General features: G+C 38.9%; 2 protein-coding genes across 2 annotated transcripts in view; one reads left to right on the top strand and one right to left on the bottom strand.

The window, feature by feature from the left end:
* Nucleotides 1-2087, top strand: part of ETFDH (electron transfer flavoprotein dehydrogenase) — a 36079-nt gene extending 33992 nt beyond the window's left edge. Inside the window, exons 12-13 of the mRNA XM_010383193.2 lie at nt 10-231; nt 1765-2087. Of these exons, the coding sequence (XP_010381495.1) occupies nt 10-231; nt 1765-1928 (386 nt within the window). The 3' untranslated portion in view covers nt 1929-2087. The remainder of the gene's footprint in view (nt 1-9; nt 232-1764) is intronic.
* Nucleotides 2088-2541: 454 nt separating this feature from the next.
* PPID (peptidylprolyl isomerase D) lies at nt 2542-16589 on the bottom strand. Its single transcript, XM_010383182.2, has 10 exons — nt 16392-16589; nt 14507-14647; nt 12664-12770; nt 10483-10671; nt 9028-9150; nt 8762-8868; nt 6536-6677; nt 4172-4258; nt 4038-4080; nt 2542-3229 (listed from the first exon to the last, which is right to left on the bottom strand). The coding sequence occupies exons 1-10, from the start codon at nt 16474-16476 to the stop codon at nt 3141-3143; spliced, it is 1113 nt and encodes a 370-aa protein (XP_010381484.1). The 5' UTR covers nt 16477-16589; the 3' UTR covers nt 2542-3140.
* Between the last annotated feature and the right edge of the window lie 746 nt (nt 16590-17335).

Raw genomic sequence — 17335 nt, forward strand, 5'->3', positions numbered from 1 at the left:
ATGTTGAAGGTTCTGACTTTGAACGGCTTAAGCCAGCCAAGGATTGTACACCTATTGAGTATCCAAAACCCGACGGACAGATCAGTTTTGACCTCTTGTCATCTGTGGCTCTGAGTGGTACTAATCATGAACATGACCAGCCGGCACATTTAACCTTAAGGGATGACAGTATACCTGTAAATAGAAATCTGTCGATATACGATGGGCCCGAGCAGCGATTCTGTCCTGCAGGTAATAATTTCCATCCAATCCTAAATATTTGCTTAAAACATTTTAGTAATGTGATTCCGTTCTTTTAAAAAATGATTTCTGTATCTCCTTCCGTTGCTTAGAAATTGTAAATGACTTCATCCAGCTTCCTTTAGGAAACTTATACTTTTAACTACTGGTTTTGTTAAGCCTAGTTCAGATGACATTTCTCAAAAAAAAAAAAAAAAGCACTTTGTGTACCCTCAGACTAAGATGAAGATTCTTGAAGATGAAATACCTCTCTTTGCATATTTAAAGTCATTTCTGTACGTATGGGCAGCTCATCTGTACGTATTTGGGTGCATGTGCTAGAATAACACGTTATGGTTACATTCAGTCCAAGAAATGCTCTGAAACTTTAAATTCACCATGAATATTCTTTTAGTGCTGAGCTTTCAACTGAAATTACAGTAGTAGGAACGAGGTCTCAAATGACATGGTAGAACAAAATAGTACTCAGATACTTGAAAACTAGTACATTCACAAAAGAAGCTATAGTGTGACTTGGTCTTTTGACTTTTGTCATTACAGTGGGTTTTAAACTCCCTGAGGTTACTAAGGACTGGATCTAATTTGGTTTTTTAGCTGTACCATCAGGCTCCTCTTACCCCCAGGCACGCACGGTCTGAAAATAAGAAAATTCCAGAAACAAGTAATTCTCGAGTCTTAAATTGTGCACGTTAAGTTTTAAATTGTGTACCATTCTGGCTTGTCCCACCCTGGATGTGAATTATCCCTTTGTCCAGCATATTCACGCATAACATTCATTATGTCACTTGGTAGCTGTCTCAGTTATCATCAGATTGACTGTCACAGTATCATGCTTCTGTCCAGTAACTCTTACTTAAAAATGTCCCCACAACGCAAGAGTAGTGATGCTGACAATTCAGAGATGCCATGAAGTGCTTCCTTTAAGTGAAAAGGAGAAAGTTCTCTATAGAGAAAAAAATTCTATGCTGAGGTTGCTAAGGTCTACAGTAAGACTGTATCTTGTGTGAAAGAGGAAAAAGAAATTTGTGCATTTTACTGTTGGACCTTGAACTGTAGACGTTATGGCCAGAGTGTGGCAAGTGCTTCCTTAAGATGGAAAAGGCATCACATTTGTGGGTGAAATAACATGAACAGAAATGTGTTCTGAATGACAGCGTTAAGTTGGCTACTACCTGAGCTTTCAGGTGTCTGCTGGGGATCTTGGAACTTGTCCTCTGTGGAGAGAGGACAACTGTGAATAAGGGAGGACTTCGAGGTTGTGTGGAACTCAAACACTGAGTGTCGAGTACCCTTGATAGTGAGACAACTCAGCCGAATACCGCTGTACCTCCTTTTATTATGTATATGTAATTTCTACTCACATCAACAGCAATGCACCAAGGTCTTCATAACACTCTCTGTGGGTCAGCACTCAGAAAGCAACCTTTAAGGTTTCTGTGGCCACTCTTTCTTTAAATTTCTACTTTTGAATTTAAAACATTTTTAAAGTTAGGCACTTCAATATTATTTATTTTTACTTTTCAGGAGTTTATGAATTTGTACCTGTGGAACAAGGTGATGGATTTCGGTTACAGATAAATGCTCAGAACTGTGTGCATTGTAAAACATGTGATATTAAAGATCCAAGTCAGAATATTAACTGGGTGGTACCTGAAGGTGGAGGAGGACCTGCTTACAATGGAATGTAAACTGCAGCTAACCAGTTTCTTTAAAGTATGGCAAGCTAACTTTAAAATGTTTAGAGATTAACAGATGTCAAAATGTCTTTCTGCATAGTACTGAACAGAATATACACAGAATGATTATGAAATAAAAATTTTATACTATATCTAAGATTGTCCCATAAAAAATTTATGAGTATTTCTTTTAAATAACCTTTATAAGAATGCAGCATCTTCCTACTTCTTCAGTTCTTCAGAGATCCAGTACCAAGAGCAAAATTCACTACTGGACTTTACATTTGACTTGCCAAAGTTAAGTATTCAAATATAGAAATGAATATATATTCTAGACCAAAGTTTTACTGAAACACAGCCATACCCATTGGTTACACATTGTCTATGGCTGATTTTGAGTTACAACCACAGAGCTGAGTGGGTATGACAGATTTACATGGTCCACAAAGCCTAAAAACTTTATGATCTGGCCCTTGCAGAAAAAGTATGCCCATCCCTGAACAAGTTTGTGTGTTTGTGTGTGTGCATGTGTGTGTGTGCATGTGTATGTGTGTGTATTATCTATAAATATGAAAACTTAACATCATCCAACCATAGATACATCAAAGAATTGAAGGAAACAATATACAAACTAAACTGTCATCTCTTTATTCAATAAGATGTGTCTTTACAAGTTTAAAAAGACTGGACACCATTATTCTTTATGAATAATGCAGATAACCATTTTAAAAAACATTTTACTTGGTCGGGCACGGTGGCTCACACCTGTAATCCCAGCACTTTGGGAGGCCAAGGCAGGGGCAGATCACGAGGTCAGGAGTTCAAGACCAGCATGACGTGACCAATACGGTGAAACCCCATCTCTACTATAAATACAAAAATTAGCCGGGCGTGGTGGCATATGCTTGTAATCCCAGCTACTTGGGAAGCTGAGGCAGGAGAATCACCTGAACCCGGGAGGCAGAGGATGCAGTGAGCCGAGATCGCACCACTGCACTCCAGCCTGGGTGACAGAGCAAGACTCCATCTCAAAGAAACAAACAATACCACTTTACTGACTGTATTGTGACACATTTATTAAGCATGAACCCCTATCAGTACTCCTAAACTGTAAACAATAAGGAATTAAGGTGTCAAACACATTAGGGATCATATTAATAGACAAAAACCTTTATCTTATTGCATTTACACAATCAACACACAATAAGCAAAACTGAATCCTTTCTAAGCAAACATTTTTGCATATACTGCCTTCTCTTTATCTTTCTGTGCCTTTATCTTTTGTTTGACTTTCAGCAGTTCTGCCTGGATAGCTGTAAAATAAATATACAATGTGAGTTATTTCTCAAAATATCCAAAAAATTATGGTGACTAACAAACTGTTTTAATGTTAACTACCCCTTGAAAAAACTTCTCCATAAAGTAACTAAGCCCTAGTAACAGAAAATCTGAGCAATCACACAAACAACAGAAATGAAATGTAATTTTAGAGGACTGTCAACTGAGAGAACTCAAGTACATCAAGATTTGCCTTCTCCCTCTACATCAGGGAACAGTAACTGCTTCCCTTGTTGCATTTTAGTAATAAGAGACCAAAGACATTTCGTAATATCCAGATCTAGTGTCACTATTCATAGTTGGTTTATTTGAAAAACAAGCTTATTTTTGTGATAGTTTCCTAAAACATATAACCAGTACTTCAGTACTAAGGTTATGGCTACATTCAGCTCGAAGAATGGTCCCAAACGTTAAATTTGCCATGAATACTGTGTCTTACGATGCTGAGCTCTCGACTAGAGTAAGCAGAATAGAAACAAAGTCTCAAAGGATACCATAAGACAAACAGTATTTAGACGTATAAAAAACTACAGAGATGATAACTTGAAGAATAAATAACGTGAAAAACTAGTACATTCTTGAGCGGGAGTAGAATGTAAGCTCTTTGAGGACAGGGACTTCGACTGTCTTGTTCATTGCTGTATGATAATGCCTGGCCCAACAGCAGACATTCTGTAATATCTTTTGAACAAACATCTAAAATCTGGCAAAGTGAACAATGGTTCCTGAGGATAAGTTTTTAAATAACAAAACTAACTTTCACTACACAAGCTGCCAACTTACCTTTATCTTCTGGTGCTATCTCCTGTGCTTTCTTAAGATCAGCCTTTAATTGGAAAAAAACATTTAAGTTAGGTGTATGATTTATAAAGGTAGTTGTCTATTTTAAAAAATTAAACATTTGGAACAAAATTTACCAATGCTTGATCATATTCTTTTAATCCTTGCCATCCTTGAGCTCTGCGGTACAATGCTTTGGTATTTGATGGGTCTATTTCAAGAGCCTACAAAAACGTATAAAGCTAGTATTTATATCAAAGTATTACATATTAAGCTTATATGCCAGATTTCAATTCATTGCCTATCAACTCCAAACCCATCCTTCACTGCTCTGTGAAAATGGAGCTGAAACCTGCAAATAGCTCTCCTCTGCCAGTGGGCAGTAAGTTTTGTCAGCAGAGGGCGCTGAATGGACATGGTGGAGAAAGACATTTCTCTACCAGTGTCTAGTATGCTCCCCACACTGTGGTTTCAATATCCCAAATAGGCCTGAACTAACACTTACGAGAGAAAATCATTTTGAAGAAAAATTTGTATATACTTTTTACTTGAATTACAAGTTTTTTAGGAACATTAATAACTTAATAACTCTTTAGTTATAAACTCTTAAGTTTTTTTTTTTTTAAAGACAAGGTCTCACTCTGTGGCCCTGGCTGGAGTGCAGTGGCCTGATCACAGCTCACTGCTGCCTCAACCTCCCAAGCTCAAGTGCTTCTCCCACCTCAGCCTCCGAGTAGCTGGGACTACAAATATGTGCCATCACACCAGGTTAATTTTTTTTTTTTTTTTTTTTTAAGAGACAGGGTTTCACCATGTTGCCCAGGCTGGTTTCAAACTCCTGGGATCAAGCAATCCGCCCGCCGTGGCCTCCCTAAGTGCTGGAATTACAAGCATGAACCACCATACCCAACCTAGGTTTTTTCTTACAAAAGGTCTTTTAACCTAAGAGACTTTATGCATCAGGTCTCTCCCCTAGAACAAACATTTTTAAATTATCTTTTGTTTATATAACATCTTTTAACAGCCAATACTTAGATTTTATTATCTGCCTCACAGGTCAAAAAGAGATCCAGGCTGGGCACAGAGGCTCTTAACTAATCCCAGCACTTTAGGAGGCCAAGGCGGGTGGACAGCTTGAGCCTAGGAGTTAAGAGACCAGCCTGGGCAACATGGCAAAAACCCATCTCTACAAATAATTTAAAAATCAGCGGGGTATGGTGACGAGTGCCTGTAGTCCCAGCTACTTAGGAGGCTGAGGTGGGAGGATCACCCGAGCCCAGGAGGTTGAGGCTGCAGTGAGCTTTGATTACACCACTACACTCCAGCATGGGTGACAAAGCAAAAACAAACAAAAAAGAAACCCAGAGTGAAGACCCATCTTTTCTTTTGATAAGTTTTTTCCTCTGTTGTATGCTCCCTTCTAAATATATTCCTATCCCATATGTCATCTACCCTACCAAATTAGGATCTCATTTTAGTTCTACTTGCTCTGAGCATAGCTAGTCTAGGTACATGGCTTAATATGTAAAATTCTTAAAATGTTTCATTTGGAAAACTTTTCAAACTGTACAACAGGAAAGAGAGTCATAATTGCTCTGTTTGAGGAAGGTAAAACTGCCACCTTTCTAGCTTTATCAGTTAGCATACCTGGATGGCCCTCCTAAAGATAAATGACCTGTTCCAATAGAACCCATTCTCCATACACAAGTCCTGATGAACCTAAATTGAAACTGAATCACTTATTAAGCTTCTTGAGGGTATGGATCTTTTAATTAAAATCACTTATCTCTGTTAGGTGCTTAAAATGTGCCAGGCACTAAATGCCTTACATTATGTTATATAACTTTCTATAACTACTCCATGGTGGCTCACACCTGTAATCCCAGCACTTTGGGAGGCTGAGGCGGGTGGATCACCTGAGATCAAGAGATTGAGAGCAGCCTGGCCAACATGGTGAAACCCTGTCTCTACTAAAAATACAAAAATTATCTGGGCATGGTGGCATGCACCTATGATCCCAGCTACTAGGGAGGATGAGACAAGAGAATCACTTGAACCCGGGAGGCAGAGGTTGCAGTGAGCCAACATTACACCACTGCACTCCAGCCTGGGCAACAGAGTAAGACTCTGTCTCCAAAACAAAAAAAAGAAGAAGAAAAAAAAGCAACGCCTAACTGACTCCATAACCCACATTCTTAATCATTCCTAACTTTGTCTTCCAATGCCTAACACATAATAAGTGCTCTTAAGTAAATACATGAGTGATATATGTGCTTCGAGAAAAAAAGGCAAGGATCTTCATGGCTTTTGAGTGACAAGAGTTATAAGCAAAATGAATGCAGAGAAAGAATTGAGGGTCCAAAATATTTAGAAACAAAATGTTTTCTTAAGCCTCAATAGGTCCTATGCAATAAGATATATTAATATATATAAAAATTGCTACTATTCAAACTAAGTCTTAATCCAACTTACTCAAAAAGTTCAAGATTAAACAGACTTACCTCCAAACAACTGTCAATTGCTCCCTGCCAATTTGACATCTTCAGTTTACAAGCACCCATATTCAGTACACAGCTTAAAGCTATAGGTTGCAGCTTGGCTCTATCTGCTGTCTCAATAACAGCCTTTGAACTGTCCACGTATCTGCAGAATGCATTAATAAAAGCAGTATGAAAGGCCACATAAACAGGAATTACTCTTCTTCTGTATGTCCAGAAGTGTTATGTCATTTCTGATATAAAAAGCTCTAAAAATGCTATTAATAATCTTAATGATCACACTTTTTAAAATTTTTCTTAAGAAGGCTTAAAAAAAATTGTTTTTGTTCCAACTTTTTTCCCCAAAGTGTTCAAAGAGGCCAATGTAAGACCAATTCCCAAATCTAATTATGCACTAGTAACACTTTTCTATTTTTGAAACTCAGGTCTCCACTATGTACTTTCCAACGTAATTATGTTTGGAACCAGGATTCTCAGAATAGGAGAAGGGAATTCAATAGGGGAAAGATGAAGGAGAACTCTATTGCGTTGATTTTGCATCGTCCCTGAAAAGGGCCCAGAAACTGAGCACACTTGGCCCCCAGAATTTGGTTTCTAAAGTTTCCTCTCTCTGAAAGAAATCAAGGTCCTTGGAAAAACTGCTGTATCGGCTCTGAAAGCAAGGCAAGATGAGCTTAGAACATCTTGTGTAAAAAAGCAAGCAAGTGCTCACAGACTAATAGGAACATGCCAAAGGAAAGGGGCCTTCCACTCAACAAATCTGGAACCCTTTGGGCATGAAAAAGAATGACAGTAATAGTGTACTGATAGACAGAACTAAAAACTACCCATAAGATATCCTCTAGTCCCTGCTACTTGGGAAGTTGAGGAGGGAGGATTGCTTGGGCCCAAAAGTTCCAGACCAGCCTGGGCAATATAAGGAGGCCTTGTTTCTATAAAAAGAAAAAAAAAAGAAAAGAAAAATATCCATAGGTCTACAGTGATACTTAAAAAATATGCAGGAGGCTCTTGCAAACAGAAGAATGCTAGTTAATAACTGATGATAAAATTAGAAGATCAGTATAATAACAGATTCAGGCATGGATTTTCAATGATGCCAAGATCCACTGGGTGAAAGGTTGCTGGGGACTAGATATTCACACAATTTCACAGTACTACCTCAGACTACATAACAAATGCTTCTGGCCACACTACTTTAACCACGTGTGTGAACTCAAACAGGCCAAAGCGAAATGTGCCTTCAGGATGTGATTTCATAGGTGATACAAAACAACACCTAAGTCTTTTTGCCAAAATATTACACCTCAAACTAATCTTAAGGAAACAAACACAAACAGATGGAAGTCTATAAAAACAACTGACTTGGACGCCACAAAAATGCAAATGAATAAAAAACCAGGGGAGGTAGGAAACATAAGTAACTAAAGAAATACTATCACTAAATACAACATATAATCTTAGCTTGGCCCCAGGATTTTTCTAAAAAATTGAAACAACTGGGGACGCTGGAATATGGATTACTTTTTTATTTTTTATTCTTTTTGAGACAGAATCTCACTGTCGCCCAGGCTGGAGTGTAGTGGCATAATCTCAGCTTGCTGCAACCTCCACCTCCTGGGTTCAAGTAATTCTTGTGCCTCAGCCTCCTGAGTAGCTAGGATTACAGGTGTGCACCACCATGCCCAGCTAATTTTTGTACTTTTAGTAGAAATGGGATTTCACCATTTTGGGCAGGCTGGTCTCCAACTCCTGACCTCAGGTGATCCACCCACCTTGGCCTCCCAAAGTGCTGGGATTATAGACATGAGCCACCATGCCTGGCCTAAATATGGATTGATATTACCTATCAATATTACTTTGGGGTGTTTTAATGGTACTGAACTTATGTAGAATGTCTTTGTTTCTTAGGAAATACATGCTGAAATACTTAGGGTAAAGTATCACAGTATCAACAACTTCCTATTAAAATAGTTCTGTAAAAACATAAACAGCAAAAGTTAAAAATTGGTGAATGTAAGTAAAACATATGAGTAATTATGTACTACTCTTTCAACTTGTCTTTTGAAATTTCTCAAAATAAGCTGAGGGGAAAAAAAAGGAAATGCAACTATTTCAACACACCTGCTTATTCAACAAGTAATTTGAAAAAATATAATGAGCAATTCTTAATTTTAGTTTATAATTCAATTTATAATTTCTTAAAAATAATTTGATAGAAATAATTATTACCTTAAAACTTTTGCGTATTTTTTAATGGCCATCTCCCAGTTCTGGGATTTGAAAAAAGTATTTCCAATATTTTTTAAGTCTTCTGTTATTAATAAAATTTTATCTACCTGTATAAAAAAAATACAAAAATGTTGGATTTTAGTAAGTAATATAGATTACTGCTAGATTCTATCATATGAGAGACTGAAACAAAAGCTCAAACTTTTAGTACTGAATATTTTCACTTACTAAAGTAATAAAAGTTTGACTAATCTGAAAGTACTCACGTCTTTTAAATCTATATCCGCATCCTCAGGGAAATCTGGATGACTGTCACCAGAGCCATCTTTTGGGAATATTCCCCAATCATCTCCTTCCTTCAATTCTCCACATTCTGCAATAATGCACAACTGTAAAAATAACCCTAAATTGTAGAAGTGCACTATCGTAATAATGAGAGATAAGTTATACAGCTAAAGTCAGTGCAACACTGTCCACAGATTTATGTGAGGAGGCTCATTTATTAACTATAATGCTGTTTTTATACATTCCAACTAATATGACAATGTTATATTTACATAAGCGTTTTACTGCTACTTAGGAGCTCAATAAACACAGAATAAATTGGCAATTTTATCCCTGTCTATGTAAGTGGCATTAGGTGGGGCATGAGCTTCCGGTTTACTACTATTCTCGTCACACACTGAGTGACAGCCTACCTCCTACAAGTAACTGAGCTTCCAACTCTCACTCACAACTCACAACCCTGGCACTTAGGCTGGGTAGTATTACGGTCATTTAGGGGTTTTTCTTTTTCTTTTCTCTTTTTCAAGAGACAGCATCTCACTATGTTGCCAAAGCTGGTTTTGAACTCCTGGTCTCAAGTGATCCCCCCACCTCAGCCTCCCAAAGTGCTGGGATTACAAGCATGAGCTACCATGCCCAGCCAATATTAAGGTCATTTTGATTCACAGACATTAAGTACACAAGGGTCTTCAGAGATAATCTAGTCTACACCCATAAGTAATTTAGACAGGAGAAAACAGGTGTGGAAAAGTTAAGTAACGAAGTCAAGGCCATGCCTCTAGTTAATGCTACAATCCAGACAAGATTTTAGGTTTATTATCCTCATTCTGCTATGTACTACTATACATACTGACTCAAAAGTTTTGCAGGTATAAGAAGACTTAACGTAAACTAGCAAAGATAACCAAAAGAAAGTTGAAATAATAAAAATCTCCTTTAAAACTACCCTAATTGTCTTTCCCATTGTAGAAAAGTTAAAAAAAAAAAAAAGTGGCAGATTCAGGTTCCTATACCCAAAATTATTGTAACATTTTTCCAGCTAATAATCACTGATCCTTTTACTTACATTTCTTTAATATCACAACTAATAAGCTGGGCACGGTGGCTCACGCCTGTAATCTCGGCACTTTGGGAGGCCGAGGTGGGCGGATCACAAGGTCAGGAGTTCGAGACCAGCCTGGCCAACATGGTGAAACCCCCGTCTCTATTAAAAATACAAAAAAAATTAGCCGGGTGTGGTAGCGTGCACCTGTAATCCCTGCTACTCTGGAGGCTGAGGCAGGAGAATAGCTTAAGCCCAGGAGGCAGAGGCTGCAGTGAGCCAAGATTGCACCACTGCACTCCAGCCTGGAAAAGAGTGAGCCTCCATCTCAAAAAAAAAAAAAAAAGATAGCAACTAAGATAATAAGTGTGTTTCACTGTAACTTTTTACTTACTTTAGCAGGTTTTTCACCTTTCACTTCCACATTTTCCAATATCCTTGTCACTCCTATTCCTTTAATTACTTGGCCAAACACCACATGCTTCCCATCCAAATGAGGAGTTGGAACTGTTGTGATAAAAAACTGAGAACCATTTGTGTTGCGGCCTGCGTTTGCCATGCTCAGTAAACCCTCCCGATCATGCTGTAGAAATAAAAATCATTAAAAGAAAACCAAGGTTAGATGTGTTCTTTCTGAATAGTGCATTAGTCTGAACTGTTCTTTTACTGAACATAAAACTGGGGTGCACTATACTACCATTTAGATCAAACTGTACTCTCTTTTACTTTTCACTTATAACATTTTTAATTCCTTTTTTATAAACTGCAACCTTTAATTCACAAAACATGGGGCACTTCATCACTTTTTAAACTTTAAAAAACCTTATCAAAGTGAATAGGTAACAGAAACAATAGTCCGGGGAAGCTTATTTCTAAAGTGGTCATGAAAAGACACTTATACTTCACCTTTAAAACGAAGATGCAGCATTATAAAACTCTTGTCATATATTTTGCCCTTTTTATGATGAATGCTCTTTTTTTCTGGGAAGATCTGAACAGTCTTCCAAATTCATAAATATGCCTACAGTATGAGTCTTCCTTTACATATCAATAAACTGGGAACAATAATGGGATATTGAATTTACCCAAGACATTCAGTTTGATACTTTCCTAATCTCAAAAGAATCCAAATCATACAGGATTTGGATTAGGTTTTCATCCCAGATGAATCAACTCTTCAGACTGAAGAGTGCTCAAAAGAAACTGCTGCATGCATCTTGAAATCAAAATTCTACCTTGGCATAATACTGTCAAAGCATCTATGAAACCCAGTTTCTGAACCTTTTCACTTATCTCCTAGGCTTTCTAAATGTATTCCTTGTTGGTGCATGCACCGTAACTCTCATGTTATATAATGTCTCATGACACCCCCCCCACCCCACCAAAATGCCTTTTACTCCCCTCAATCTAAATCAAATTCAGATTTTAAGGCCACCAACTTTACAGAAAGCAAGAACCATGTGTCTTGTCTATAGGCCCCTTTTCTCTATATCAACCTGATCGTCACATAACCTTTAGGTTTCATCCTTCTGGTAGCTTCCTTTGGCACAACAGTAACTAGAACTTTATTTCCTTAACATGTCTTTCCTCACCCACGTCCCTTTTAAAATTCTGCATCAATACTACGGTTCCTGCCTAACCAAATTTCAGCCATGTTGCCACCTTGCAAGACCCAGTCTGCACAGCCTATGTAGCCAGCCATTCCTCCTCAATGACTTCCATAATAATTCAGACTGCATTAATCACATCTTTCTCCTACAGTATACAGACAATATGTATTAGCAATGTCATACAAGCAAGGTTATTCAATCAATTTAGCATTTATTTATATACTAATATCCTCCAGTAGTTCCATGTATCTTAATCTTGTCTCTGAGGTAGGATTATAAATTCCTTGACATCAAGGCTTTTCATTTTTATAAACCTTTGGTGCCAGTGATAGTGCTGCACATAGAATTGCAGTCTCAATAAACACTGGCAGGAAGACTGATGACATTTTTTCAAATTATCCTAATAACCTTGCTCATACTCCTTATTTCCAAAAATATCACTTTACTTTTGTACTTACATGTCCATTCTTATAACTTGAATGATGCAATATACTCCCATTACATCTTGGGACAACAAAGATAAGAAGGCACAGGCACCACTAAAGTCCTTTAGGAGCTTGGACATTTAACTACATCTGCTATTGTGCAAATCCCCTGACATCCTGTATATTAGTGATGGTTTTGTTGCTCTTCAAATTCAAGGATAAAGATGCACAAGTTACTATCCTTCCAACAATGAAAACATTTTTCCTGGAAACAATTTTGCCAGATGCTAGTCGCATTTAAAAACTCATTGGCTTAACTGAAGCTTATAAAAACTGGATCACAATGAAATAATGCTAAATAAAATCATTACTGAATGAAAACTTTTCCATATTAAAGAACCGTTATTTACAAAAGTGATTCCTTTTACAAGAAATGGGAGAATCTAAGCACTTGAGACATTTTTTGGTGTCTTAATCCAACAAGTATTCCAGATATATAAATCTTTTTATCAGCAATAACATGCATTTTCTCTACTTTACCTTATAATGGAAATTTTCATCTTCAAATTTTTCACCATAAATACTTTCTCCACCTGTCCCATTCTGATTTGAGAAGTCTCCACCCTGAATCATAAATTTCTTAATAACTACAAAAAAGGAAAATGGCTATTAGTGACTGAAACATGGATGCCTTTAGCAATGCTTACTAATGGATATGTATGTAACACAACTTTCTAGTGCATGACTCTAGTCATGTCACTCTCCTGTCTGCCCTTCCCCACCCATCCCCGCAATTTCAAATGGGTCACGCTTTTCACCATCTGAATCCAACCTACTTTCACTGCCTGATCCCTGCTAACATTCAGAAAATCGGTTCAAATGATACCTCCCCTATAAAACTGTCACTGAAATCCCAAAGCTCTATGTCCTAATTTTTCTCCCACAGTATCTTGACTCTGCCTACATAACATATGGCATTATGATCTGCCCCTTCCGGCAAACAATGATCTCCTTAAGTACACCAACTATATTGTTTTACATCCTCATAACTATGTGCATGTACACATATCAGTTACTCAACAATGTCTGCTATATAAAGACCAGTTATTCCCAGTAGATTTGTTCTCCCCAATGGAAAATTTTCAGCAAATATATCACTTTGTGTCAAAGGTTACCAAGACTGCTTTCATGTTCAGAGAACCCTAGAGCTCACACAAATCAGTATTTGGTTGGATCACAGTGGTAAGGATACACAGTGAGATGATGAGGGGGAAGACATAGGCTGAATCTGGAAAAATCCATGTGCAGGCTTCCTTATGCTTTCTCCCTCCCATGAAGTGCCACAGAACACACACTTCCCCCAGCAACAAAAATGCAGCAACGTGTACACAGTATCTCTGCCCAGGAAAGCCAATTAGACACTCAGCACCCAAGGTATTTATTGGGCACACTCTACCTAATATGTACCAAAATTCCAGACTCCTCAAAAGAAAGCACACATTCATGTTTGTACAAATAGACTAGGCATAGTAAATCACCCTTACTATTTAGGAAATGATTCAAGTGTCAAGTTTCCCAACTCCAACCAAGTGCTACTCTTCCAGGCAGACCTTTCTAAGGATAGCAGTCTCACACGTGCTATGTTAAATATTTTCTGCATGTAGTTTATTAGCATATTTTGAGTTTTTATTAAACTTGAAAGTAAATAGTTTAAATACTTTTTAAAAAGTTAATTTTTTCTTAATAAATCATTTTAAAAAAACATTGCTCATGTGATTATTGCTTATTTGCCTATTTATTAAACAAATATTTACTGAGTTCCTACTCAATAACTATATTAGACGCTGAAAACAAAATGGTGAAAACATACAGTTCTTGAACTCACAGAGCCTGCAGTCTATTAGGAGAGCCATTATCACTAAACAAAAGTATGATTCATTACCAAGTGTGATAAGCAGTAGAAAAGGGCATATTTTGACCACATTATCACCCATGTGCCCAAAACAGTGAATCTTCAAATCTGCTGCCTTCCCAAGCACTCATGCCCCAAAATTACACATAACTTTTTTGTCACCAGGCAATGACAACTACCTAAGGTCGACTGACTATGGCCTTCCTTTCTCCATCAAATCATCTTAGAGCGAAGGAGAATGAGAAGATGGGTAAAGCTAGGGGAGTCCATTTATCTATAGATAAACCTTAGTACCATGAGTAATTCCACCTCGCACAGCCTAACCTTTAAGAAACTGAGTTACTGCCTCAAACGGGGAAGCTAACAGTACTTTTTGAGCTTCACTTCCTACTTAGCGTTTTCTTCCCTAACTCCTAAAGAACAAGACTTGTCTATATGAAGAATAACAAGATTCAGAAAATCTACACATACTTCGATGAAAAAGGCATCCTTTGAAATGGAGAGGTTTCCCAGTCGTGGGTCCAATGCCTTTTTCTCCTGTACACAGTGCACGAAAATTTTCCGCAGTTTTGGGTACAATATCTGCAAACAATTCTAGGACAATTCGACCAACTAAAGGAAAAGAAAATCTTGTCAGTATGCAAAACAACCCAATAGGCAAATGATAAAAAGGTTGGTGTAATTATGGTAGCAGATCAATCATGAATTACCAAGTTCCCTTTTACTGTAATTTTTCTCTTTTTTTGCAATTTCAAGAACACAACACATTGTTACTAACTATAGTCATTATGTTATACAATAGAGCTCTTGAATTTATTCCCCCTTTCTAACTGAAATTAGGTCTCTTGTGATCACCATCTACCCAACCCCTGAAATCCATCATTTCATTCTCTACTTCAAGGTCAGCTTTTTAGAAACCACATACATGTAAGTGAGATCATGCAGTTACTTGTCTTCCTGTGCCCAGCTTATTTCATGTAACAGAATGTCCTCCATATTAATTCACGTTGTCAAAAGTGACAAGATTTCATTATTTTTTATGGGTGACTAGCACTCCATTGTGCACATACACCACATTAAAAAAAATCCATCTGTAGATGGAAACCTAGTTTGATTCCATTATCTTGGCTATCATGAATAATGCTATAATGAACATGGGAGTGCAGATACCTCTTTGACATACAAACTTCATTTCCTTTGAATATACTTACTAGTAGAATTAGTGAATCTTATTGTCATTTTTTTAATATTCAAATTTAGTCTACCTACTGTCATGTATGTGTGTAAACAGATTTGAAACATCACACCAAGGATCATAACCAATTATAGTAGCCAAAAGATTAGCACCATGTAAGAGATATCATTCAATACAAATAGTTTTAAATCCTGAATAATTTCTTCAAGAGGTGTACTGAGAATTTCCAGTCACCAAGCAACCAACAGGAGAACATTAAACAGTCTTTGGATGGGCGAACTGGCCACGTGTTATGTATACCTGCAGCCTTTGTGCTCTGAGCAAACTGCCTCGTGCAGCCTCTGCCGCAAAAGCTGTAAAAGTTCCTCCTCTAGACAGCACCTAAGACAGGTGAGAATAAACCTAGCCCTAGTTAGTTGCAACAAACTGAATGTACGTGTAAACCGTGTGTGTGTCCTGTACGTGCATTCAAATACCCTGCCTGGCCAGCAATTCTAACATGTTCCAGAACAAGGCCAATCCAGTTACAAAGCAACAGGCTCCCTAATTCACCAGGCCTTAGGAACTTCTGAGCGGCTGTGTAACCTAGGCAACACCATCACTACGTTGAGCGCATGTTCCCAATGGCAAATTAAGAGAAAAGGCTGGCCCATTTGAATGGACCTCTAAGTTAAGAATCAGTAATAAGGCAAAGGCAATAAGCAAACAAGTCCCTTTAACGTATAAATAATACAGCACGTGCTGATATATTATCTCATGCGGCAAATATAGTTTTCTGGGGCCCCGCAGACGCATATCCCAGGATATGCTTTCTGAACTGTCCCACTGCAAACATAAAATAATCTTATTTCATGCTAACTTGGTAGTGCAGAGGTGGCGTGGAAGGGTAACCAAATCAGGAGAGGCAAACCTAAAGGACGCCACAATTCCCGAACTAGAAATTTCCAGAAACTTCCGCACGACCGATGGCATTGATACAAGGGCGCTGGATCGATCTAGCCCTAGATGCCCAGGCTTGCTCCGGCGGACCAGTCTAGGCAGCCATCCCCTCCGCTACACTGAGCAGCCACCGGTCGGAGCCGCCTTCCACCCTTGGAATCCCCCAAATCCAGGGAACCCCTCCTCCTCGGGGCTTTTCCGCCAGCGTCAGACTCCGCTCACCTCGCTCCCCTCCGATGTCCACGTCAAAGAAGACTCGAGGGTTACTGGGGTTGGAGGGCTTGACTTGGGGGGACGGATGCGACATCTCGACTTGCAGACTCGTTTGGACGCGGGATCCGCGCACCTCGTGGCCGCCCGGCAGCTCTAACTCCAGAGCGCCTGTCTCCGCCGGAGATTGGCAGCAACGCTGACCGGTCACTTCCGGCGCGAGACCGGAAGCCATGGTCTGACTTCCGACACCGCCCCGCTCCCCCGCGCGGTATTTCAAAGCGCGTGGGCTACTCCGTGGCGAGAACCGCGTACCCTCCGCCACCTCTTCCTGGCTTCTCACTTGATGGAAGTTACGGTCCCAGTTCTCGTTATTCTTCTCGCTTGTATTTCGTTGTCTTTCCTACCATTGTGGCGTAGAGAGCTTTGGAGTCAGCCCCATGCTAGGGTCAGCTCTGCCACCAACTTGGGTGCGATTTCTCAGAAACTCAGTTTGCTCGTCTGGAAAAAGAGAATAAAAACGCTGACCTCGGAAGGTCGTTTTGAGGATTAAAGACATGAATCAGTGCAATGCCTGGCACAAACTGGGTGGTACCCAACAAATAGGAGCCTTATTATTGCCATGTCGTTGCAATTTGATGTTCACATTACAATGTAAGTGATAAGGGTTAGACTCAACTCTCTGAACAGCTAAAGCCGAAAGTCCAGAAGAGAGCGCAGTTTTGATTCCTGATAAAACTGTATCTGGCCGGGCGCGGTGGCTCACGCCTGTAATCCCAGCACTTTGGGAGGCCGAAGCGGGCGGATCATTTTAGGTCAGGAGTTCGAGACCAGTCTGACCAACATGATGAAACCCCGTCTCTACTAAAAATACAAAAAAAATCAGCCGGGCCTGGTGGTGCATGCCTGTAGTCTCAGCTACTCGGGAGACTGAGGCAGGAGAATCGCTTGAACCC

Source organism: Rhinopithecus roxellana, chromosome 2 (genome assembly GCF_007565055.1).
Source record: "Rhinopithecus roxellana isolate Shanxi Qingling chromosome 2, ASM756505v1, whole genome shotgun sequence".
Classification (NCBI taxonomy): domain Eukaryota; kingdom Metazoa; phylum Chordata; class Mammalia; order Primates; family Cercopithecidae; genus Rhinopithecus; species Rhinopithecus roxellana.